Source organism: Zootermopsis nevadensis, unplaced genomic scaffold, assembly GCF_977971745.1.
Source record: "Zootermopsis nevadensis isolate Lab colony 2312 unplaced genomic scaffold, Znev_1.0 Znev_ptg000007l, whole genome shotgun sequence".
Classification (NCBI taxonomy): domain Eukaryota; kingdom Metazoa; phylum Arthropoda; class Insecta; order Blattodea; family Termopsidae; genus Zootermopsis; species Zootermopsis nevadensis.
In genome coordinates this window covers 3,724,328-3,751,633 of record NW_028259139.1, presented here as the reverse complement: position 1 = coordinate 3,751,633, position 27,306 = coordinate 3,724,328, and the positions used below count along the sequence as shown (strand labels likewise).

Genomic DNA, 27,306 nt, shown 5'->3' with positions numbered 1-27,306 from the left:
CACAGTATCTCGAATTTAGTTGTTTAGATGAACTACGTGGGCATTATTCCCCATTATGCGTCAATGTTGAACTGATTACTGACTGATTAGCACTCCTACTTCGTATTCGGGAGGTCCCGGATTCAAATTTATTCTATGATTTTGTGGCTTCCCTCCGTTGAAACAAATGAATGCCAGAATAGTACTTTAAATTAAGCCACGACCGTTTCTTCCAACACCGCTCAAATTATTCATGTTAATCATCCCGCCATTTGACGATACATAATATTCTTAACTACTGACAGTGTCAAGTATACAACAAATAAATGAACTACCTCTCACTATGAGTTAATGTTACGACCTTCTAACAAAAAACGCATTGAAACAAAACAACTGTACTGTGTAAAGCTCATATTTATTGCCCTACATTAGTATATCAGCTATGTAACACACTGTCCTCGGGTACATACATTTCGAGTCAAACGTATGCTACAGACCACTTTGAAATAAACGACATTGGTATACAGTACTTTAATATATTTCTTATGTTGTTCGGTAGATTGATTTGCGATTGTTCATAATTTTTGTTAAATACCACATATAAATCACTTATCTCCCGCATTTAACCTTGTCGTGGTATCTTTAATCGTCATTCATTCTCACACAGACTGGTTTAGACTACATGCATGACATCACCGTCAGGATAGTTGCCGTCACTATACGGCGTTGCACTGGTCCACGTCACTGCTAACCAAACTTATCAACACCTCACAAACTAGTTTTCAGATGCTCAGAAACAGACGACGTTTTCGCCTACTTTCTACAAACAGAAAACTTAAAAATCCTCAAGTGCCTCTGTTCATTTTTTATCCTCCGAATGTTTGCTGCATCGGTCACTCAACACAACATTCTTCAGACCATCTGTGTACAGGAGCCACAAGGGATCACCGCTAATAAACAAAGTAAAATGTGTGAACTGTGGCAAACCTCAAAACTCACATTTATAGAATACCAACATAAAAAAGTGACAGTGGAACCACGGTTCCGGAGAATTTGACGTAAATACGTCTATACGGTAAGGAGTTTATATAGTGGCTTTATTCTAAATATTTTCTTTATACCCGCTTTACAATTGATTAAAGTTTGAGTAAGACAGTACTGCCTACCTTGAATTAGTTATGCTTAAGATGGGTCTGTGGTAGGAGAAATATGTTATAAAATTTGTACATTTTAGAGTATCAACATATCTATACAAGATTTTGATCTAGTAGTACTACATTGAGGATTTGACAGTTTTCTCCATAAATGTGAGAAAGCTTTGATTGTTGACGGCAGTAATGTAACACAACAATGCAGAGTAAACAGATGACGTTTCCTAGGTAACATAACAATGCATACAAGCTGACCATTGTTGTCAGTCCATATTTACAAATTGTTGATATTTCCTAGGTAACCATCTTACAAATTTTTCTTACACTTTTTTGCAGAATGACACTGACCCTTCCATATAGACGTATTTACGTCAAAAAACTTAAAAGAAATATTTTCATTTTAAGTATAATATTCTCTTCAGTATAAGAGTAGCAGCCACTAGAGCTAGAGAACTTTGGACACAGATAACATATGGATGTGAATTTCACTAGATGAGCGTACTGTTAGCTTCAAAAAGTCTCTACTTTATGCAATTAAGCATTTACTTCATTCAAGATCATAAAAATCATCATTTCTTTAAACAGAAACAAAAATAAAGAAAAAATCTAGTCTTATAAACAAGTAAATATAATATTACCATTACCATACTTCAGTTAATTAAGCAAAATCAATTAAGATAAAGGAAGAAGAAAAAAGATGAACTCGAGATCAGGAAGTGAGATGGCATCAGCTGTAAGAGAACTTTCAAACACACAAACAAATTACATACCTCTGTGAAGAAGAATCAGCACAATTTTTGAAAACCACTTCATGAACAGGTTGAATATTCCTTAAGCTTAATATTAAGACTCTGTCCTTTCAAAATAATACTGTATGCAGCAAAATTGAGAATGTGGGATCAGCAAATGTTGCTTCACTGTGAAGATTATATCCTGGAGGTCAATATCATTTCTGCAAACATTTATTACATTTATGTTCTTTGTCAATGCTGTCTCAGCCTGTATGGGAAGAAAGAAGGAATTATCTTCTGAGATGGAAGCAACACACAAGAAGGGCTCAAACCATTCACACTGTGACTTTGTAATGAGGCATGAGGATGGTGAGGAGAAAATCTGTACTTGACTTGGCTGGTTCCAAATGAAGGAAAATACTTTCATTATCTATGGTTTATTTGAAAATGCTTTCAGTAGCTCTAACTATACAGCAATGAATGGTAGGAAATGATATGGATGGAAGTTGTCATGGCCTAATTTAAGGTACTATCCTGACAAATGCCTGGAGTGACAAAGAAAAATCATGAAAAAACTCATGATATCCAGTTATCTGGACCAAGATCTCTCTAACACAAAGCATGAGTGCTAACCACTTGGCCATATTAAGTCTGAGGAAAGTATTACAGCATATACACAATCTTGTAAACCAACATAATACAGACTGGTGTTCTAATATTTATCATCATGGTGAACAACTGTGGCATGCATATATAACTTATGTGACTACCTTTCATTCATTGACATGGCTTTATGATCTGGTGGACATATTTAATCCGAAGTGTTGCAAAGACATGTGTCTATCTAATTATATCATTACATTATATATTTCGTCAGATATCTTCGCTTATATATCAAACTACTGCCAATTCTATAGAGGAGACCACAAACTTTTTATTTATGTTACCTAGCACAATTTTAAAAAAAAAAACTTTCTCTTATAAAATTTGGACTGAAAGCAAAGTATATGTGGGCAGTGCTTTCATCTAAAGGTAATGATTTGTCTCTCAAGTTAAAACTTGTTACAAACCAAGCTAATACATGCAAACAGAGCTATGATGTACAATGTACTGGTATCTCTTATAAAACATTGTGCGGAGGAGTTAAGCACTGGTCACACACAATAAAGTATTTAGAATTCATAAGCTAATGGCAACATTTTTATAATTCCTCCATTTAACAATCCTGAAAGTATGGGAAAGATGATAACAGTACTTAATTTATATAAGGTAAGTCTGCTAAATCAGCAGTCTCCAAATCAAAGTAACGCAACACTCATGTTCATGGGCTGATAGCAATATTAACCCTACATAATGAACTTCGAAGTGGAAGTAGTATGAGAGATTAAGACAGTAATCAGTATTCCTGTACATTAAATTAAGTCTATGTTATGGGGTTGGTGGTTAAGAGGTCTGGAATTTTAATACATTCTCTGCTGAACACATGTGAACTGTCATTAAGTATAACTCATTCACATCATCAATACTTCTTTAAAAATTTAGTTTACTACACATGATTATGAGTATTTAAATTGATATAAGGGTGAAGATTTATGTGAAAATAAGTGACAGGAATGGAGATGATATACAGCGAGAAGCTTCATAATGTTAGGGTGATTAAATCAAGAATGAGATGGGTAGGGTATGTAGATGAATATAATGGGTTCATAATAATTTCACATTTACATTATTTTTCAGTCCTCATTCAACTCCTTATCTAAGTATTGATAATTAACTTATTACAAAGTTCACATTAAATAAAGTTAAAACAGTCAGAGTTTTTATTATATGCAATGAAATAATATTTTTAAATATTCCTAACTTATAGCATGTTCAACATTTCTCCTCACTAATGGACGAGAGTAAAGTGTGCATTGTGAAGACAAAAGCACAGGGACCTGCATACCTAGCAGCAAGAATAACATCCCAGAATATGAAAAACAAACTACGAATAACATATATAAAGCTGAATTAATTTCAGTTATTAACCCATTCCCTACAATGAAATGAATGAGATAATTAGGAAGGATCTGCTGTGCAAACCACAATCCAATTGGACAGATGATTGCGTGTCAGTTTTCTATTGCATGTAATGTTATACACATAAGTTAATTAGGTGCCACAACTATATAGAACATTTTATTTAAACAGTTTCTGCTCTTTAACTTGGCACAGAAGTCTTGCTTGTGTTATTTGGTTTGTATGAAACAGCCTACAATTCTTGTACAACCTGCAAAAATAAGCTTAGCTGTACTGGAGTTATATGGTAACATTTAATAAAACACAAGCATATCAGTACTGGTAAGTAAATACCAATTTTCTTTCTAAAACACACTGATTTCTGTAATTATTTGTATACAGGTGCAAGGAAATGCAAGTCATCTGAGGAAGACATAGCAGAATAATTCAAATATTCAGAAAAGTCTGCAGGAAATTCCAGGACATGCTAGAGAAAAAGCAACATGAGATAAGCAGATGGCAACATTGTACAAAAGCATATCTGGAAAGAAGTCTAACCTCCCATCTTATAACAAAAGTATCTGCTTTATATAAAGCTGTCAAAATATTTGGTAACACTGGAATTGTGTACTACTATTTTAATCAAAACTCGACTCATTTATTAATACACAAAATATACTTGTAACACTGTTCTATTAATTTTCAAGGGAATACAGACATATTTTGACAATGACCTCACTTTCTTTTAAAGAGGCACACAAAACCAAGTCAGTTGTCTGTGCAGTACTTACAGACATATCTTGGTGTATCTAACAAATGGCAAAATAAAGTTATTTCTATAAAGTTCCTGTTTGCTACAATAAAGTTCCTGTTCGCTACTTAAAATATTTTGCAGTGTTTGGGAACTGCTCTGCTGTGAAGTCTGGATTGTTGGCCAAGTTTTCCCGTACAGCCAAGCGCACTTGTTCTCTGTATGCTGCTTGTATTTCAGGATCATTGCCAGCAACCTGGGTCACAGTTTCCAGTCCAGTTACAGCATCCACTCCAGCAGCATCTACAGCATTACCAACACTCTCTACAAACAAAAAAACAACGAATACTACATATATAAACTCTCAATTACACATGAATGGATTATCCAGTTTACTCTACAAAAATTGTTTTATTATGAACTAAGAAACTGTACTTCCGATTGTCATTTCATCTTACCTGCAAAAATCTGACTGACAGTTCCATGAGGTTTTGCTGTAGTTGCATTTTATGACTTTTAGATGGCAACCTTGACAGGAAAGAATCAATGCATAGAGGACAAGGATTCTTCCTTCATTGTCTATGAGTCTGTCTTGCCCGAAGAAGAACCCATCTTACCTGCAATAATTTTACTTAGGCTTCCTTGAGGTTTTGCTGCAGTTACTATTTTCCGCCTCTTAGATGGCATCCCTGCCAGGTAAGCATCACTGAATGGAGGCTGAGGATTTTGCCTACGCTGCCTTTGTGTGTCTCTTGCTATAATAGGAACCCAGTCCTAAAAATAAATATCTTTATTTCAATATACATATTACACATTTTAAAACCATTCATCAGACTTGTACCACTGCCAGTAATCATGCTAAGAGTTGTGTTGATTTTCACAAAGAAACTGTGAACTGTGATACCATCCTGAACTGGCATCAGATTCTGCATCTAAACAAAGCATGTAATAAAATATGTGTGTAAAGCTGTCCACAAGTTTTAAATACAGAGGGGTCGTAAATGTATTTGTTACAAATTTTTCATCACTCACTGGTTTAATGGTGATTCAATGTACTAATCTATTGCTGACATAGATACACAAAAGCAGAGATTATCATGTAACAAATAAAAAAAAAATTAAATCTGTGGCTTACAGCAACAGAGAGCCAAAGCCGACTAGCTCGACTGTTGGCCTCATGTTCACATGCCTAAGCAGAGGTGAACGATCATCCAACCAGATATAGGGTGACGTGTGGTCAGTATGACGAGTCCCCCAGCCATTGCTAGCTTTCTTAACTGGAATACGCTACTCATCGTACCTCCCCAATTTCCTCACGATGCTGGGTTGGCACTGGCCCCATACACTGGTTGAAAGCTCATGAGAAAATTTCTTCTCCCCTGAGACTCGAACCAGTGCGCATTCCGTATCGCCGGTCCGAAGCATGAAGCCTCAGACCGTGCGGCTACGACGCGGGACCACGTAACAAATAATTTATATACATATATATATATATATATCCTGTACATCAAGATTACTTGAAATAAAAGTTAAAGATAGTCATAAGGTTTGTATTTCTATTACCTAAACCAATATCTGGTATGACATAATTTATGAGAAATATGAATTTCAGAGAGTATAGCAGAAGTTATTGTGGAGAGACACTGGCAAATATAAACGCCTCTTCAAGAACCCACTCTAAATGCGAGTGCTGTCTCATATTTTAAATTCACTAGCTTGATCACAATGACACACATTTTGATCAGCAACAGTAACTCAAAATACAGCAAGTGTGTGTGTGTGTGAAAGAGAGAGGTTTTTACCAAAAACGGTAACTTACAGAAGGCAGGGCATTGTGCCATGTCTCAGAACCCAACAACACATCTGGAAGATTATCAGTGTCCATTGTCAGCCCTCGATCTTGTTCACCCTTATTTTGAACTGGCACACCAATTCGATTGCATTCAGATGAAATTCCATCTGTTTCCATTGGCTGAACAAGAGCAGAACGGTGTAAGAACAAAAAGAGGTCAGTTAGAAAGTTTCAGATACTGAATGGTTCTACTTTAGGTAAAACACTAAAAAAATTACAAGCTGAAAGTAATGGATATCATTTGAGTAAGGAGTAAATTCTATTTGTTACATCTATAATGCATAGATAGAAAATAAGAGGCTCAAATATAGAACCAAGTTTCTTTACCTCTGAAATGGCACTAGCCTCAACCTGTTCAGCATGAACTGGTGACTCCTGTGCTGAAACTGATGCTGGTGGTGGGACAGGGGGCTCAGCTGTTCCCCGGATGCGGTACACCAAATATCGTTGAATATCTTCAAATGGAACATCCAACTGAGAGATATAGGTACGTAGATGTGTAATTGAACTTCCTACAGTCCACTGCTGTATAGCTGGATGCACTCCACTTGTCAGACGTTGCTGTAAGTTACATCATGTAACATTCATCTTTCAGATTGCCAGGAAAATCTTATTAAATGTTATACTTGGATAAAGAGATTGTAAATATGGTATGAACATTTGGGAATGTTTCATGGGAAAACATGTCAGACTGACTGGAAAGATTAAACAAGAACCAGACATCATGCTGATAAGCAAAAGTAATGTATGAGATTTGAGGTTCTCAGGGCAGCAAAGATGTCAATTTTGGTCTTCTGTGTTGCAACATTGTGAACTTACAGATAGATACCAATGTTTCAGAGGAGCCAATATGGCATTACAACCATTAGACCAAAATCAACAAAAATAATTTAACTTAATGTTTCTGTTTTAAAGTTTTTTAAAATAAATTTTAACTTTCAAATGTACATACACATTTGAAATGTTGGGAAGATGGTCTCAGATGAACAAATGTTGATGTAAAACACTTAAGCAATACTGGCATTCTGCAACATTAATGTTGTCTGCAAATTCTGTAATTTTATATTGTTTTTTATACTAGATAAAACTTGATTTATTTTACTTACATGTTTCTGATGCCTAAGATGGCAACCTCTAAATTTCTTTATTCAGTAAAGTGGTTCTCATGTAACTTACAGATCTTTTATACATACTATTCATTAAGGCACTACCACACTACTACAAACTTATTGATTTAGTTCATTAGCCTTTTAGTGTGTATGGTTTCTTGCATTACATTCTAGGAAGTGGGGTTGTGTTTTTCTGAATTTATACAATTTTAATGAAGATGATAAAAGTAAGGCTATAAAACATCAACTAACTCATCACATACAAATGAACTAGCAAAAATTCCACTTTTGTTCTGTAGGACAGTCTTGCATGACCTCATGTTGTCACGGCTACAGCAAAAACTGATAGCTAAACTTTTATATTTAATTCATAACAGGAGGAAAATCTACACAGTACACTATCATAAAGTATTTTAAAATAATGTGACATCCTTAAACCAAGAATATATAAGTGTACGAGTATGCACAAAATGGCTGCAACAGAGTAACAGTATGTAATGTCCATACATACTCATCATTAGTGTTAATGATTACTATTCTCAGTTTACTCACCACATAACTCTGCATTATTGTCTCCAGCCCCTGAATTTTATCTACACAACAATGCATCAAAATAGCACTCATCTCTCCGATGTATCTTCGACACCAACGAAACACTTCCTGGCCAAAGTTGTTTTCATTTCCTGCAAAATAAAGACAAATTAGTATCTGCACACACAAATTTCAACTGTAATCAAAAAATTTGTTTACTAACCTTCAGACATTATGATTGTGATAACTTCTGGAAGGCGGATCTGATTATATTGATTTGCAGTAGCAACCAAATCTACTTCATCTCGAAGTCGTGCTTCCAGCTAAAGGGGAAAAAATTACCTTAGACTCTTCAGAACAAAGTGTAAAGCAATAAAAATGACAATTATATTCTTATGGCCATCATGTGTCTCTGACTAAGTCTCACTGTCACCTTACCCTAAAGACAGAAACCGCTAATTCCTCTCAACCACTAATAAATCAGAGCCCAGTACATGTCATCAGCAAAATTTGAAAAGGCAGTCATAGCAAACAAATTTGGAATAACTGATTCATTTCTTTACCCATGGTTCTAAATTAAAAGACACATTTTTAAATAATTCCAAATCATTATTGCATACAATTTTTGGAACACAGTTCTTCTAAATATCCCCTTTGAATCTATCAATCTTTTCTCGATAAAATGGGCAATGAAAAATGGAAAATAATTTTTAAAAAATGTTTAATTTAACTTCTTTTACTTAATCCCTTCAATATCAACCCAAGTACATACTTGAACTATGTACTGTGTCTGCACTATGTTAACCAAAGTACCAAGTCCATGTAACATTCATTTCAATGTCTATTTAAGAAAAACCGTAATAGCATTTTATGCACGTGCTTTCCACTGTATAACATAATAACCAGTGCTGCTTTTCTCATTCTCTACCATATTAAATAGCCAAGGCAAACAAAAAATATCAACAAATAATAAATTTATTTCCACCATGGAACAGTGTACACAGCTGGTCTGTTATACCATAACACTCAAAGGGCTAAAAGTAGGTGTTTTTTTTAGTGTTCTGTCTGACGACAGGTCCATATGAACAGGATCCTTCCATCCTTTTCTCGGACTGGGACCTGTTCATATACGTTCTTGGCAGATGATCCAGAAGTGGTTTGCCATTGCCTTCTTCTGTGTGTGAATGGAGTAATTGTTGGGATGCCACGGAGGAAAACTCCGTGTTGCCTAGACCACGGCCTTGCCCAACACAAGTTATAAATTCGGGCACCGCCGGGAATCGAACCCGAGACCCCAGGATTACAAGGCCAGCGTTCTGACCGCTATACCACCTCATCTTATTATTATTTAGTGTTCTGTCTGACGACAGGTCCATATGAACAGGATCCTTCCATCCTTTTCTTGGACTGGGACCTGTTCATATACGTTCATGGCAGATGTTTCAGAAGTGGTTTGCCATTGCCTTCTTCTGTGTGTGAATGGAGTAATTGTTGGGATACCACGGATAAACCGGGGAAGCCCCCGGAGGAAAACTAAATGTTTTCTGTTTTCTTACACAATTATCAACATTAGGAATTATTTCAACATTTTATTTTACAAAGTGCACTGGACAAACCGTAATATCAAAGTAGGGTCTCATTTCCCTAATCAGCATGTCTGCACCTCGGGCTATGTTCTCTGGGGTGGGTGTCTGGCCTTGCAATATGCGCTGGCCAACAAACTCCCTCAACTGTGGGTGTATGTTGTTCAGTGAGGCCATATATCCAAAACACTGAGCGATCAAATCCTGGAATGTCAAATTTCGTGCCTGAAAAGAAAAATTATTTTATTATGTAAATACAATCAGTTATACTCAATGCAACAAATTTGTTTAATAAATAACAAGCGTGAAAGAAACTAGTGTTCTGCAAAAGGAAAAACAAAAGAACCTCAGCCACGCTCACCAGTCTCCAAACTACGATTTGAATTTGGGATCTCATGAATATGAAGCACAGCAAACCATTATACTATGACCTCAGTTGCCAGGAACTGCTGCACACCCAAAATGGTAGATAACGAACAAAAAAGGGATCAATCTAATTTCTGTTTGCACTTTATGCAAGCTTATTTCTATCTGACTGATACTAATACTGACTTACCAATATCATGGCTAAATCAGCAAAGATAGACTCTCCTTCTGTGTAGGAATGGTCAGGAATAGACTGCAGTAAGTCAGCCAATGTTGGACTGGAGCCTTGCACAAAAAATGTTCCTCCAAGTCCACTAGACAAGTTCTGATAACAGATCATTGAACATTACAAGACAAAAGCCAAACATACAACAGTAAATACTAAACTTACAATATCACTGCAAGTCTCGACAAGGCAATAGACAAACAAACCTCACTATACTTTTAAAGTGTAAGTGTTCAGTTCAGTGTTCCATCTTTGATATCTGTTACAAATACCAGTATCCTACTTATAAAATTAAATCTTCTCAAATTTTACCTACTACAATTAATTCTCAAGTACTCACATTGCATGATAAACCACACAGACAATTTAATGAATGCAAAAGAAACTTACCTCAAACATTTGTGACATCACTGGAGGAGTCTCACCAACCTGAAATGAAGAAATTAATTTTAGAGTTCATCTCATAGAGGTATAAAACAAGAATAATTTTACACACGACTCTGAATACAACCATCAATTTTACCACTGAAACTGTGTATGTAATCTCACCCCAGAAGTTCCTTGGCCGGTCATCATGTTCATCAAAGACAGGAATGATAAGCCAGGAGTTTGGTTCGTTGAGGCGGCACCAGGAGCTGAGGCAGCACCAGCAGTAGCTGACTGCATGTTGGGAGGCCTCGGTGGTGAAGGAGGATGCATTGGTGGTGGTGGTGCTGTTGGGATCTGGAAGGAAAATGAACCCATACCCATGCCAGGTGTTCCACCACGCATATTGCCAATGATGTTTGAAATTAAGCTGAAAAGGTTGCCAGCCTGTTGTTGTGGCTGTGGGTGGGGATGGGGTTGAGACTGATGTTCGGGCTGGGGTGTGGGTCGTGGCTGAGGTGATGGTGGTGACTGGGCAGGATGGCTACTGGAATCTTCTGATGGTTGTGACAACTGCTGTGGCTGCTCTGCCACTTGTACCGACACTTGAACCTCAACTTGGGGTTCTGAACTTGCAGTGGCAGCCAACTGCTCTTGGGCCTGTTGAGCTATTCTTTGCCTACGCCTGAATGTCCGTACATGGTGTGAATTGCATGGTAAGAATGGATCAAAGTTGGTTGAACCTAAGCCTGTAGACAAATCAAACATATTACAATATACTCCGAACTACAACCACACTTAATCCACAATGACAGCAGCACTGAGCAGAAATATACAGCTCCAGTGCACCCACAGTGATGCTGACATACACGCACGCTAACCACTAGTCCACCGAGGGCGACTGTCAGAAGAAGCATTACTCAAAATGTTATAAATTTTCATTATATTAATATAGTACTTTTAGCAGACTAAATGGTTGCCTGATGTCACCAACCACTATCCAAGTGACAAGTTCCATTCTATTTAGAGTCAATAATATCAATGTATAACAGATATAAGTAACAATTTGTTGCAATTTGTGCATTACACAACATGAAAGAACATACAGTACCTTGCACAGTAGCTGGTGCAAGATGAACATGGGGACGTGAAGTAGAGCGTGTTTGCGTAGAGGTGGTGGGGTGCGTAGCTGTGTTGCCACGGGCCTGACTGTTCTGCCCTCCTGCACTCACGCCTGCACCAGCAGCTGCCTGAGTAGTTCCATTAGTGTTTGGTACATTACCAGTTCGACTCATCACATGTCCTGCTACAGCTTGCATCAAATTATGTATGAACTCTGGTGGAGGTGGTGAACCCCAGGGAAAGTTGCCACCTACAACTGCAGAATTTGAACATCACATCTTAGTGTCACCACCATACATGTAATGATCTTCATGTGTAAATGTAATTTCCACCTTTCTTTACAAACCAATCTATATAACAAGGAATTGTTGGTTGATTGGTTACCAAGAAATTCTAGGCCTTATGAAATAACAATATTCATGAATATGTGTGTTGCTGAAGGTAACAGCATTATGGAATATTATGATGTGTCACAGTGTCATAGTCTCACAGAAGTCGACCAATGTTTCTGAGGTTCTTACTGCCTCCATCATCGAGGTAATGAGTAATGAAGGCGGTAAGAACCTCTGAAAATTCAGTCAACTTCTGCAAGACTACATGGTGCAATATCCAAGAAGGCTGTCATCTTCATACTGCTGTGAAAACCTAAAATATAACATGTGTAATGTTATAACCGTTGCCATGGTTTGTGCAAAGGAATTTTGGGCATTATGGGATAATATTTTTGGCTATGTGGTAATTCAGTCATAGTCTACTACAGGATGGTTATAAAATAGGATTTTAGAGGAGATAATAAAAACCATAGAATTTATGTTACATAAAAACAGTTGGCTGCTGCTGGATGTCCGTGCCCATTGTAAGCATATTTAAATGGGCATGGACCTGGAACAAAATGCTGAATGGCTAATGTTACTCATTGTTCTCTTATAATGGATTAATATGAGTAGTATTTAGATTTATATTACAGAGTATAAAAATAGTTCTGTCTTTGTCATATCTCCAAGTATTAATGTTTATAATATGATCTGAGAATAACAAAGAGGAACAATGTAGCAAAGAAGAGTGATAAGATTCAAGGAGACAAATGTAAAGGGGTGGGAATAAAACACAGGAGAAAGGAGGGAAGGAGATAAAAGAGATAAGAGAGAAAGTGGGGGGAATAAGATATGAAACAAATCATTCACCAGCGATTCTCACAGGTATTTTTACATTATTATGATACAGCACAATTTAATGTTTTTCTGTCAGCACTTCAGTCTGTTGCTTGCAGTACTTACCATTGGGATCTACTCCACCTGAAGGTCCACTTGTATTTCCATTGGTAACTACTGTTGCTTCCAGAGAATCAATAGTGATACTACCTGGTCCAACTTCCATGAAGAACTCCACATTACCTGGAGTAATGTTGAAAGTAGGTTGAGGAACAAAGCCTTGTTCTGAATTCTGGGCTGTGGAAACATAAATATTACTTTCTAGTAAATTGCCCATCAGGAATGACTGGTAATTCTAAAGTAATAAACACACAATGTCTTAAATATTATCCCATAAAGCCAAAAAGTCCCTTAACAGCATTACCATGGCAATGGTTATAACACACACTCATTAATATTCTCCCAAAATGTCCAGAATCCCTTCATAGTACATGATCACCAATCAATCAACAAAGTTTCCAACCAACATTTGCTCATTATACAGACAGACAGACAGTTCATATCCAACCAATAACAGCCACAGAAAAATCACTCATCATAGTTCTTGGTTTACTTAATGACCTTTTCTAATGACGTAAGTTTATGTGGAGAAGAATGGTAGATTAATATGTGAACAATAAATTGGAAAGGATGTGAAATGAAGCAGTCGTAAGATGTTTTGAAGTACTACTCCAGCATTTTTCTGGAAGGAATAGGAAAATCAGATAAAATAAATATATTAGAATATGGTTTAAAGCATAACTCTGATTACAAAAAATTTATGATAGTAATATTAAAAAATTATCCGAATGATTAGTACTTGAAAAGGAAAAGTTAGTGGCAAGAAAACAAAAATTAAGCAATGAAAACACTTCATACCAAAATCAAAGTTTGGAATGCGGTACTTGTAGATATTATTGCAGCATGATCATTAAAAAGGAAGATTAAAGCACACAAGTTTATCACAAATGAAGAGGATGGAGGAACACAGTCATCATTAATTACAATACCAATATACCAAAAGAAAATTGATTTATACATAATAATGGCTTTACAGAGCCAGAAACAGATCCTGCCCCCAAATTTCATCTAATTATAATTATCAGGACTCATCTGTCACAGATAAAATTAAAATCCTATCCTTGAACATAAAACCTATGCACCAACATGCCAATTACACAACAGAAATCATGCATATTATTGAACGTGTCAATTCAATGCTATTGCGGAGCCTGCTTGGGAGATGGCTTCACCCTGACAACAGAGGCAGTAAGAATCTCCAAAACATATGCAATATAGCCTTCTCTTCACAGATGTATCACACAAAACAATAACCATATTAACAAATAATACATGCCCAAATTATTTGATTAAACTGTCTAGACATAACACTTATACTGAACACAGTGTTAAATTTGAACTTCCACATATCATTATCAACCACATGATGACAGATGATGAAACGAGTTAAAATTATGAATCAGAAGCAAGTGTCAGTCTATGAAATGGTGTTACAAATGTTCACCTGTAAAAGAAAATTTCAAGACCCAAGAATCTGCTGGAAATGCCATGGATGCGTAATGGGTTAAAAGTTAACTGACATATGATCATAATTTGGTGACCCATAAATGGATTACTGGTTATATAGGAAACTAACATAAGAACAGACTACAGTAAACTGAAGGCTGAATGTACTGATTTAAATTTCCAATGCATAAACGAAGATATATATTGTAAATGCTTTCAGTACTTACCTTGAGTAGTAACATGAGGTCTTGCAGACTGGGTCTGGGGTGCATCTTGAGTCTGGTTAGCGTTGGTTGCAGCAGTCTCGGTCTGAGCAGCCACAGTACCACTGCTGGGTGGTCCCAAAGTTGTGGGAGGTGGTGGTGGTGGTGATGAATTATCATTCTCAGCATGTGTAGTTGGCTGTGAGGTGTTACCTGCATTCGGTCTGTTTGCCATTACATTAATCTGAGCCTGAAAAACAAACAGGTCATTCATAAATAGGAAAAAGAGAAAGAAAGAAAGATGATAACACTGTAAACATTTTACCCTTTTGAGTATATATACACAATGTCACTCAATATTCATTAATAAGCTAATTAAGTGGCTGAGTGGTCACACTTCTGCATCATAAGTCAGAGATCTTGACTTCAATTATTGGTCAAGAAACTGTAATTCCTGACTGATGTCATTCAGGATTCTCCTGTCTGTCTAGGTAAATGTTAGCATAGTACCTTAAAGCAGACAAATTAGAGGGTGATCATGCATCTAATTTGTCTCCATATAATTGATGCAGTTGAGAACAATCATTAAACAAATTCATTAAAAATCACATTGAACAAACTCCCACGAAGATTTTTTCATGTTCCAGAGAGTACTGCATGCAAATGCTTTTATAATGAAACATTAAATCTCATAAAAAGCCTACATTCAGAGGGTAGGGCATACTGTCAAAGACAGGCAGCTACATAACTGAAATGGAATCTTGCCAGAACAAAGTAAAGTAAGAAGAGATTTCTCTATACTTAAGATTTTGTTTTTACCTGAATTGGTATCCCTGCCTGCAGTAATGCAGAATGTTGAATAAGTACTGGACGACATCTCAGATTACGCGGCGGAGGACACGACAATTCACACATGATGTCACTCATGGCATGATATGCATGAGACAGAAAGTGCATCACTTCTGACACAGAATTGAACACTCTCTGGGCCTCTTGGAGTGCTGTTGACTGTAAATATAAACAATGCATTATAAAAACAAATTTATATTGCACAACCACTAAACAGTTCTCCCAAGTTTCAACATTCCATACTATACCATGAATGGACAGAGTTCAAAATACAACTGAATAATATGCAATTCTGAAAACAGCAGCTTCAGTGTTTGAAGACCTTCCAGTGTTTTGGAAACAGCACAATTGCTATTGTCAGGGTGAACATGCCCTAAATCAGTTATAAACAGGTAATACAAAGAATCACTAACGCACTGAAAATAAAGTTACCTTCTGAGGCACTTATTATAGATATTTAAAAATTAAATTCATACCTCAAAGTAAACACATAGATCAAGTGGTCAATGTATTTTATGGAAATAATCACTTTTCATTCTGAGAATCAAATGAAATCCATAAAAATGCAGTTACTTAATGTTGTAGCAGGTGGCACATATAGCAGCAACCTCTGTGCTTTAACCTATTTGCTATGGATTATTTTCTCAGCACTTTCATAAAATAATGCAATGTTAAGGTAAAAAAACTGTCAATATATATTTCATTAAATGTAATATAACAATGTTTTTCTACAACTTCAAATGCTTCAAACCAGGTGGCAGCACTATGAAGACCAACAAGAATGCATTTTCAAAGCTCAGTGAATTAAGTCAAATGATACAGAAAAAAGGAGAATATTTCTTGATATGGACTAAATAATTCTGTGCTTCCACAACTGCGAGTTGCAAAAATGGGTACATTAGTTTTGTCATGGGTGTCTGTCCATCTATAAACATGTGGGAACATAAGAACCACTGGAGAGATTTTCATGAAAAGGAGTTTTACTAAATTTTTTGACACATTCCAGTTGTAGTTAGCTCACAATAAAGGGTACTTTTTATTGAGATCCACATCTATTTCTGTAAAAAGCAGTGACTGGGTAGGAAATCCTGATCTAAAGATCAACCATGTGGAGAATCACCACCCATTCTCAATAGTCAAATTACAGCTATGCCTTATTTCATAATTTCTTTACCGTCATTAACTGGCACCGAGTTATACTACATCAATATCAACAATACATACATCTGCCTCAAGAACTGGATCAACTCGCATGAGTTGATGGTACTGCTGCAGATACGGTTGCATATGTGCAGTAACATTGTTCAAGTCATCTAGCAAGGCTGCCATGTCATTTGTTCTCGGGTACCTGTAGTAGGAAAAGAACACATCGTGACAGTTTTGTTTCCTACTTTGACACCTCCATAAGCTGCAGCAGTTATGTAAGTGGAAATAGCAGGATGACGTGTTAATTTCAGCACCCATGGAGTCATTTCATTAACGCATTATTCAATGTACTATTGCTGAATTTACCTGGAAATATACGAGAAAAAACAAAAATTCTGACGAAGACAGTCTCTCGGTACAGTTCTGAATCACCTACTTCCTGAAAGGAAGGCAGTCACTCAGTGACAGCAAACATAGTGGTAGTAGATTCCCATATATTGCTAACCCATAAAACTACAATCATAATCATAAAAGACAATCACTGGATACAATCTGGAAACAATTCAAATCCCAACAAGTTACTTCCCTAACAGCAATTACTCTTCACCTTGATCTTCCAAGAAGTCACTTCACAAGTAATTTACCCCCCATCCTTTTCTTGTTCCACATCTAAGCTTCCTTGATTTGTCCAATGTAACATCAATATGTGAGCTGCATAAATCACAAACTTCCTCATGTCACATCTTTGATTCAAAACTTTCTACAAATCCTCCTGCACCCAAATATTTTTCAGAATGCTTTGTTTACAAATACTAACAATTTCTGTTTATATGTGAAATTAAATTTATGTTTCACAATAACACAAACCTAGTAACATGTTTTTATTATATACATTTCAGTACTTGGAAAAGCTGTGAACAAACAGATATCAGATAGAAAAACACCTCAACTACTCACTCTGTAGACCTCCTGTTTTGATTTTCACTTCCAGACATTGAATTGGCATCTGCTGATGTCTGTTGCGTGGCTTGTGCATCAGCCTCTCCGGCCTCCGAACTGCTGACTTGCTCAGTTCTTGTGCCTTCCTCATTGCCAGAACCTGACATAACATTAAGACTGATTAGTGACGAATTTATACGAGGCTTTCAAGTGACAAGAATAATCCTTTGAACAACATGAGTAATCAAAAACCAAAAACTATGTTGTGATATACCCATGAAAAGTTTTCTGAATGGTAAAAAATTACCACAAAAATCTTCAATGGGACTAGAAGATGAATACTTTAAACTATTAGCATATATAATATTTACATTTGACACATAATAGAAATGTCATACACAGAAGCTGAAGATTAAAACAAAAATATACTGAAATTAAGAATGTTCATGCATGTCTTTCAAAAACACACACCATATTTATACAAAACTCATACTGTATATAATATTGGCCTCTAAACATAGCAATATTGCAATAAAAACCTAACCTATAAAAGCCAGTATTTCAGATAGGATATTCAAAACATTACTTCAAATCAGTTTTAATTCTCCTTACGTGTATCAATCTGTCTCCAATTTGTCACTTACAGAACATACTTGTCATCATTATGGTATAACCAAATGTTGCTACTGTAGACATGTCAACCTTTAAGTAGCCTCAGCCCGGACCTATCTAGTTTTCTTTGTACAGCTATGGGTCATGATAAAATATAAAGCTATTCATAAAAGTCTGAAGTTAGACTTTAAAAATCAACCTGACATCAGCCACAAAGAGAAAAATGTGTTAAAATACTGCAAATTTTAAGTGAGCCAGATATAGCCAACAAGCTGGGAACTGCCCATTTCAGACTGAAATAGAAATTAAGCTGAACATGTAGGTAGTCAGTATACAAAATTTCACAACAGAATAACAATGGACATGAATTTTATAAATTATGAATCAGTAATGGAGGAAAGTCAGAAAGGTTATGCTTCAGCGTACAATTTGGAGACAGAGTTCTTAACTTGGATGTTACCATCTATCCGAATATTGACAGTCTCCTGTGATCCTTGTGGCTGCCCCCCTCGGACAATGGTGATGTTCGGGACACCTGCAGCATGAGCAGCAGAGACTGCAGCAGCTATTGCAGCAGCTGTGGCAGCTTGTGCAGCCTGAGCAATGCTGCCAGCAAAGGGCTGAGCTTGTGTAAGCACGCTACCACCATTTCCATTGTTCTCTCCATTCGAACCACTTGAGTAAAATACAATAAAAAGGCAATGTTCAGACAATCATTAAGGATACTAAGAACTGAATTGGGCAGAGTTCTGCACACTTTACAAATATGTAGAAACTGTTATATTTTCTTACAATAAATAATACAAGTCACCTCCAGCCTTCATCACAGCCAGAACCCAGCACAACAAAATATGGTGCTTTAATATCACAAACTTAAATATGACAGTCACTTCCCAGCTACCAGCAGGAAATGCATGACTACAGGATATCACACAGATGTGTAGGGGCATGGAGGTACAAACACACAAAGCTAAACCTCAGCACCATACATGAGTGGGTGTCCAGCTTCACATTTCACCCACAAAGATTAGGCTGGCTGGACTCGCAATCCCTGTTACAGCGATTAAGAAAATCCCAATGCCCCCTGTTCAACCTACCAAGCATATATCACAACACACAACAATCTATCAGAATTACACAATAACAAACTTTCTTACCTCCCATTCTCAGTATCTTCTGGAGGTATTTCTGGGTCTGGTGACTCCTGAATGCCAGGCCATTCCAATCGCTGCAGAACAGCTGATGCACGGCGTATCATTCGACGAGCCACAATTAAGCGGCTTTGTGAGAGATTATGTGACGGCTGAGGTGGCTGTATACCTTTACAAATTCAAATGAACTCAAAATTATAACACTACCGATGCCATTACAGTTGAATGAACTCAAATTCCATTACCTTTAATTCATATTAAACCATACCATAATTGAAGAATCTCAATAAATGAATTTCAACTGTCCTAGCAACTAAGCACCGCAAAACTGTATTCTGCTTGTCTAGGATGCCATATTCAGGACACAAACAGCACGACAGTAAAGTCAATAGAATAAGTGACACAGATTTCCCCTATCTGTCTACCTGGCAGCCACCTACCCCCAAATGGCTTCCTCACTCCTACAAGCTGCCACTATCTAGAGGCACTCTCCCCTGTGTTCTAAGTTTGTCATTTCATTTTATTAAAATAAATCAACATATATTATATAATTTATTTATCATTCACTATATTCCTTCATAACATTAATGATTACAATTAATAAATACAATGCTCCTGCCTTTTAAGGCAAGGAGAAACTTGAACTGTTGACAAGGGGGAGGGAGGTGTGTAGTGCAGGAAAGGTGGGAGAGCAGAAGGTCGACTGTAACTCCCACCAACAGTGTTGATTCTTTTGTTGACCTAACTGCATGCCCTGTTATTCAGATGTAAGCATACACAATATAAAGCCAGTCTTAACAGTATATATATAAAACTGCTGAAGTTTTCTTTTCACCAAATGAGATTTAAACATTCCAAATTTACAGAAAAGAAAACAAAAAAATAATCAGCTACAGTGCAGGAAAATTTTATACATCATTTATAGCACATACAATAAACATTTAACATATGGCACTTCCATTGTACGTACAGGAAGACATCCTTCCCAGCAGATGCAGGTAAATAAGATTTAGTATGATTTCTCAATGGAAACTAGGGTACCATCATACCTTGTGCATCCATAAGATCTGCAGGGAAGGCCATAGCCCCCAGATACATGGCATTTCCATCCATGCGAGGTTGTCTGTGATGTTGGTTTGTGCGACGTTGTTGCTGATTAGTAGACCTGCCACCCGAGTTATTTCCATTGGGACGACCTGCCTGAGGTGGAGGCCGATGCACAAGATGAATGACCTTGCCATTGACATCTACAAATCAACATTCAGGAAGCAATTTCACATGATAATAAAACTGTATTAGAGGTGAAGATAAAATGATCCCTGTGCCTAATACAAGGCAATGATGGCAGACAGCTATACATTCTTTACTTCAGGATTTAACAGAGGCTTCATGTACAAGCTGCCTTTATCCCTGGGGAAAGAAACCTTGGACTCCACTGGAGACAAAGTTTAATGACACCTGTAAATGTGAAGATGATGCCAAAAATACCAACCATAAGGAAATAAATCCCAAATGCCAAGTTAAGAGCCAGCTACTTTATTCACCAAGCTATCATGGCTCATGAGAAACGTTAATATTAACCCTTCTTATGAATAGGAATAATTAAGGATTCCTTAAAGCATAAACACAATTGTCAAAATAAAGAAGATTATTTTTGTCAACAGAATTGAATGTTTAAGAAACTGCCTTTTTTCAAACGTGGACAGAAATGTACGACAGTCTGTGATGTTCATAATTTTTAATTGTCACACTCATCAAAAATCTCATATTAAGTAGCATCTGACCGATGAAAGAAATATTATAGTCCGCCTACTTAAAATCGATTTCGAATCTGGAACAGACTGTGCTATGGAACAAGCCCAGGAGAACACTAGCTTCCATGAGTATGGGCAAGTTTTATATGAGCTTATTTAATAATACAGTCATTATTACTGCCATTTTTTTCAGAGCCTCTCCAGAAGCAGATCAGAGCTGAATAGTTGGAGATGTACAAGTAAAAAAGGATCACACATTATCATGCATTGGTGTGGTCTAATAACAATTGCATGTAACATTTTCAGTTATGTAAACACCTGTCCGTCATATGTACCTACCATATTCACTCAAATTTTTTTCATCTACCAACACCCTTCCACAATAAATCAACCGCTGAGAATCTGCAGGAATACTGATCGATTCAGCAATTTTCTCTTTCAGTTGCTTCACGGTAGTCTGTAACATTAAAGAAATGAGCACTTGACTACTAAGCTAAAATTTCAAAGAGAAAATAAATTATGAATAACAAGACTGTAACAGGTACTATGCAGACTGCAGATTAAAATAATACCAACGCAAGAATAACAATTCACCACATTAATAAACATAATTTGTTAACTACAGCTTATCCAAAGTTCAAAAATATACTATTAGATCTTAAGGCTATTCCTCCTAATAGCACCACCCACACAAAGTTAAATTGACTGTTTTTATTTTTTCACTCTGGACTGTAATGCAATTATGTTTCTTCTTTTAGAAAATGGTGAAGAAATTCACCTGCTTCAACAACAAACATAAAACACATAATAAAAACAACAATTCAATTAATTTATTTAAATACTTGGTGACATTAGAAAAGCCAATTAAAGGCAAGCACAGAAAATACAGCAGTAACAGCAATAACAACAATAATTTCATCAACCTCCCCATTAACAAATGTTCTTATGTTCAGAGTCCAACATGCTCCAAAGACTGCTTAGCAGTTTCATTTTCTTAATCATGCGTGTGTTGTAAAACTGACTACTGCGAATTTTATAAAGAGCACAGGTAGACAAGTCTTTTAAAAGCAAGGAATAAAAAACTGTTTTGAACATGTTTAACTATACAAAAAGCAAAAGTAATGAGAAAACATATTCTGCTGAAGTTGCAGCTTGTATCAAAGGAATTGTTTATACAAAAAAATTACATGATAATTAAATACTTCTTCATATAGGAAAATATCTACCACTTTAGGCTGATAGTAAGACAAGAGAGAACTGCTTCAAAACAGTTATATATTGACCATGTGTATCTGACATAACAGCAAAAGTCTTTACTGAATATTGGATAAGCCACACTGTGCCTCCAAATTGGTGAAATGTATCAAATTTGTGAAGAAATGTAATCCTCTGACCTGATATATTAACACCAACCCCTTAATGCTTCATATCTCTACATTCATTACTATTTCTAAATATCATGTGGCTTTTGAAGTAGTAGTAGTGTAAATTTATCTATGCACCACAAAATCTAAAGTCAATACTTAATAAATAACTCAATCTCTGTTCTTCAGTTTTATTTCTGCCACAAAGTTAAACATATAGTGTGAGAATTAAGGGTCTCATAGTGGTTAAGATGTCCATGGTGGTCTGAACTGTGATACCATGTCGAATTGCCATTTTAAAGGAAAACACTGCCTTCGCCTCTGGGGCTGATCAAGCATCTTTTGGTTCCACATCTTTCCTACTGGTCTTAACTTTCTCCACATCCCCACCCCATTCCCAAAGCAGTGAATGACCAATCCCTTTGGTCTGGTCCTCATCATACCCTACATAAACCATTCAGTTCCTAACATTCCTCATTTCAGCCCAAAAAGATGTGAGGCAGTACATTCCTCTGAAACACTGCAACCTACCTACAAGATTACATGGTGTCACAACCCAGATCATCATAAACACAGAGTGTGAAAGACTGATTGCAGATCTATGAAACACTAAATTACTAGGACTGTTTTCTTCATACTACTGTTCAATGTCCACAGTCCTTTCACTGAAACTACTATCCAAAAGACAGGCAGCACAATATTTTAATGCCAATATAAACTATTACAAATTACAGAAATGTAAAAAATGCATTTTTGGGTCTTAATAACAAACAATTTTAATCTCTAACACCTCCTTACATAATGCAATAATCAGTATATTTGGAGTATTACATAGCAATAAAATTTTTGAAAAGTCTTTGAATGGTTCTCACTGCTGATGCATTTGTTTTTCTACTTTTTACGAAATGCCACAACCAAAATGAGAATTTCTGTTCCTACAATATCTATATCCAACACACAATTCCCAAAGTATGAATATAAATGTGGAGACACTGATTTTAAGTCTATAATATTCATGGTAACCATTACATTAATATACAGCAATTATTTTATATCACAACCACAGTAACATTGTGAGAGTAGGGGAAACCAACTGTTACAGCTATATAATGTAAAAATATACAAAATATCCAGAACAAACTTACATCATCTGGTACAGAAAACCCATGATTATGTGAATCTAATGTCTTCACTGTAAGCTCAATCATGTTTAATTCTGTAAGAAAAAAGAAATAAATACCATATACAAAACAGTTTCTCAGAAGCAGAAAATAATAACATAAAAACAATTCCCAATTTCCATTTCTTAGATGTGTTGAAAATTCATTTATAATTGAGATCACTTATTAGTCTAGTTTATATCTGGCAAATGTAATTATTGACAACTGGTCTTATGTTATTTATCACTATTAGTTACGCATCATGGTCAGATAGTCCTTTTAGCACTGGTTTCATTGAATAATGATTCTTCCTCATACTATCTATAAAAACATTATCAATGGTGGTCCTTCAGCCATTCTGAATTCTTGCTAAAAGTTAACATATGATATAATATTAAATGATGTTTGTTGGGAAATTAGACATCATGATGTCTTTCAGTACGAAAAATTTGCATTTTGTCACTACAGATGATGTGTCATGTATTATAAGTTCTCAGAAGACCTCGCTAAATAATATATTCTCTATTTGCCAGGAGTGTCTGGAGTATTACAACTCTATTCTCTTAACATATATAAATTTTGCATCCAAATGTATGCGAACAGCCACTCTTCGAAATTTTTCCAAAATTCATTTAAGGCATAACTTCCAAAAGTAATGAAGTCTTTTTATTGAACTTCCTCAATTTATTCACTGTGATGAGGAAATTCAATAATAGCTGTCTCCTCTAAATTGATGCATATGCGTATGAATTATAGTATCCTTATTAGACTTCTCCAGCACCTATAAACTTAAAACTTGTATTTCCTCAAACGAATAGTCAAAATTATCTCCTGCAATATCACTGAATACTTACTGCAGTACCTTTACAACAAATACTGACGGTATACTAGAAACTGACATGAGCAATTTATTGAAATCGGATGTTAATTTGTTTTTCACACAGACACAACTTGATAGCGAGCTTTATCGCATTACAAAGCAGCTCTAACGCTTCGGGAAAGCCAATGGTATTAAAAAATCGCATAAAGAATCATTACTCAACTTGCCTATTCACTTCTAGGTGGAGCAAGCTACGTCAGACATTTAGTTGTACCGTTAAAACAAAACTTGTGTGTGTAAGTAATTACGCTGCAACAATCACCCGCAGTATGTAATCACAGAATCAAACACAAAAAAGTGTGGAATAAAGGCTAAAACTGTCCAATTCTTACGATTAATAAATGTATTCGCATTCAGTTACGCAGATACTATCAGCAAATGTCCTTCTTCCCCACAATCCGCCATACACAGCAATCACAGATAATAAATTCAGAATTCACCATCACAGATAATACACAAAGTTGTCTGAAATTACAAAGTCATAGAACTTGACTACATACATACACATACATAACCCCGGCACAACAGCCCAGAAAACAGCCGTCATCAGACTCACCGCCTTGAAAACCTCAAATCCTACATCGCTAATATTTGTTCACCTCCCCAACCAGTTCCTACTACTAAAGGAATAGATAGAACTGAAATTATTTATCCTTCATATGCCCAAACCAAAGATGTAGAACATGTCATGGCACATATACAATACTTGTTTGTAATTCAAATAAAAAGTAACAGTGGAACCACGATTCCGGAGAATCTGACGTAAATACGTCTTTGTATTTAAATTATATTTAGGCAATGAATACAATGAAAGAAAGTTTATAAATTAGGTTGATAACTTGCAATAATTGCTTCTTGCGATTTCTATATTCCCTCATACGTTCAGCATGAAGTGCTATGCACCTTTATTTGTATAAATAAATGTTTTTAGAACCTAAACCATTTGTGATATGTAAAATCTGAAAATAGATATGGAAAGCTCAAGAGGCAATACGTATTTCGTACGCAATATGTCCAGATCCATCTCTCACGGTTTTCGAGAGGCGGGCGCTTAACGCGCCAGATGCATTGAAAATTGTACACATTGGTTCATTAAAATTACAATAAATATATAAACAATTATAATTACAATAAAATACATTACAGATTCTTAAAGGTCCTTATTTACTGATCATTTTACATAGGTTACATTACCCTTACAATTCTTTAGGAATGAACGTTTAAAGGGCTCGGATTCTCCTACACGAGTTCACAAATGCAGATGAAAACATTAAATGTGAAGAACAATAATAATAAATAGAAATTCCTTACCTCAAACTTTGTTCAATTGTAAGAGACCACGTTGTCCACCAGCACAATTTAATCAAAACTAAAATGGGCAGTATCGCAGATTTCTTAATAATTCTTATATAAGATAAGTACTTGTGATATTCTAAAACGTTTTTAACAGCACAATATTATCTACTCTACGACGCACTTCTTCTACAAGCGATTCACAGCTCAGCTCTTTCCGTAATAACGAAAGCGGATTTTTGACGGCAGTAATGAAACACAACAACGCCAAATAAACAATTAGTTTCTTAGGTAAAGGAGTAAAGCACTGTTACACATTGTTGATCTTACACATTTTCCTAACGCTGTTTTGCCGAATGACCCTTCCGTATAGACGTATTTACGTCAAAATTGTAGTTACCACAGTAATTTAGTCAACTACAAAATTACCGCCAAAAGATAAACATATGAGCATAACCACTGTTGCTTACATGCATTTATAATAGCTCAAATTATTTGGCTGCAGTAAAATCTTCTATGTAGTAGGAGTAAGGAGATACTCTTAGCACTAGCTGAAACTTCAGGTTCGCCAATTTGTTTATACTTAGCTTTTCCTGTGATAAGTGACCTGTCAGTTCATTGAATGTGTTGTGCAGTACTTAATCACAATAAGTATTTGACATGTCCTTCCACCTCCTGATCCTGAACACTACTCAGTGTGACGCTGACAACACTAGTTGGGGCAGATCTGTGCATTTGAGCTCCATGAGAAGTAAAAGGGCAAGGGTAGAAGATAAGAAAACATGTATCACTCATATTATAAACATTTCCCCACAGCAGAACTTTGTAATTTGCTGTCTCATTGCCAACATCAGTAATATCTTTAGCATATATATATATTTTATTTTTGTATATGCACTTTCCTTTTACCTGCAAGATGGAGACATGAACAAAGGAAGCAGTTTGGCCCTGGCTACAGTACATCCACAAGTTCTCAGCACAGAGCCCATACAAAACAATAACAATAATACAAAGTGACTAACATAAAATATTGTCACTTGAAAATGGTGGCAAATTAGAGTTGTTACATTTTCTGCTCAAAATTCTCTCTCCAACCTCCACAATATTGTACTATGGCTCTGAATCACCATATACATTTAAGTAAAGTAATGTGATTCACCATATTACTTCCATGTTAACAGTTGCACCACTAGTGGCCATCAGTCATGCCACTTCTCCCGTCTTAAGTTCTCTGTCCAGTGATATAACTTTCATTTCGGGGTGCTGCTTAGTTTTCATTAAATTAATGTTATAAACCACTCAGATCATTTGTTAACCCTGCATTTGCAGAAAAAGTCAATACAGTGCAAGTATTTAATAGAAGTATGAGGTAGAATAAACTATACCTGTATACACTGACCTCTACAGCAAACGTGCTTTGCCAACAGTAGTATTTTATATGTAAATAAAATTGGAAGGGGCGAGAGGGATGCA

At 36.0% G+C, this 27,306-nt stretch overlaps 1 protein-coding gene and 1 long non-coding RNA gene across 2 annotated transcripts; one reads left to right on the top strand and one right to left on the bottom strand.

The window, feature by feature from the left end:
- The first annotated feature begins 488 nt into the window (after nucleotides 1-488).
- On the top strand, nucleotides 489-4,702 carry LOC110830666 (uncharacterized). Its single transcript, XR_002543325.2, has 2 exons — nucleotides 489-1,054; nucleotides 4,262-4,702. It is a non-coding gene; the product is annotated as an uncharacterized LOC110830666 (long non-coding RNA).
- LOC110830659 (large proline-rich protein BAG6) lies at nucleotides 2,283-24,972 on the bottom strand. Its single transcript, XM_022065819.2, has 22 exons — nucleotides 24,708-24,972; nucleotides 23,646-23,716; nucleotides 21,476-21,593; nucleotides 20,432-20,629; nucleotides 19,389-19,551; nucleotides 18,692-18,906; nucleotides 17,638-17,779; nucleotides 16,759-16,882; nucleotides 15,505-15,693; nucleotides 14,710-14,935; nucleotides 13,043-13,213; nucleotides 11,755-12,021; nucleotides 10,827-11,392; nucleotides 10,668-10,706; nucleotides 10,242-10,376; nucleotides 9,719-9,910; nucleotides 8,326-8,425; nucleotides 8,124-8,254; nucleotides 6,790-7,023; nucleotides 6,430-6,582; nucleotides 5,228-5,384; nucleotides 2,283-4,934 (listed from the first exon to the last, which is right to left on the bottom strand). The coding sequence occupies exons 2-22, from the start codon at nucleotides 23,706-23,708 to the stop codon at nucleotides 4,735-4,737; spliced, it is 3,783 nt and encodes a 1,260-aa protein (XP_021921511.2). The 5' UTR covers nucleotides 23,709-23,716; nucleotides 24,708-24,972; the 3' UTR covers nucleotides 2,283-4,734.
- Nucleotides 24,973-27,306: the final 2,334 nt, after the last annotated feature.

Excerpts from the sequence above, each read along its gene's own strand:
- LOC110830659 (XM_022065819.2), bottom strand. The coding sequence starts at position 23,708 with ATGATTGAGCTTACAGTGAAGACATTAGATTCACATAATCATGGGTTT. Across the intron at positions 19,552-20,431 it reads AGATCTTATGGATGCACAAG|GTATACAGCCACCTCAGCCG; the intron begins GTATGATGGTAC and ends GAATTTGTAAAG. Across the intron at positions 11,393-11,754 it reads TGCACCAGCTACTGTGCAAG|GCTTAGGTTCAACCAACTTT; the intron begins GTACTGTATGTT and ends ATTTGTCTACAG.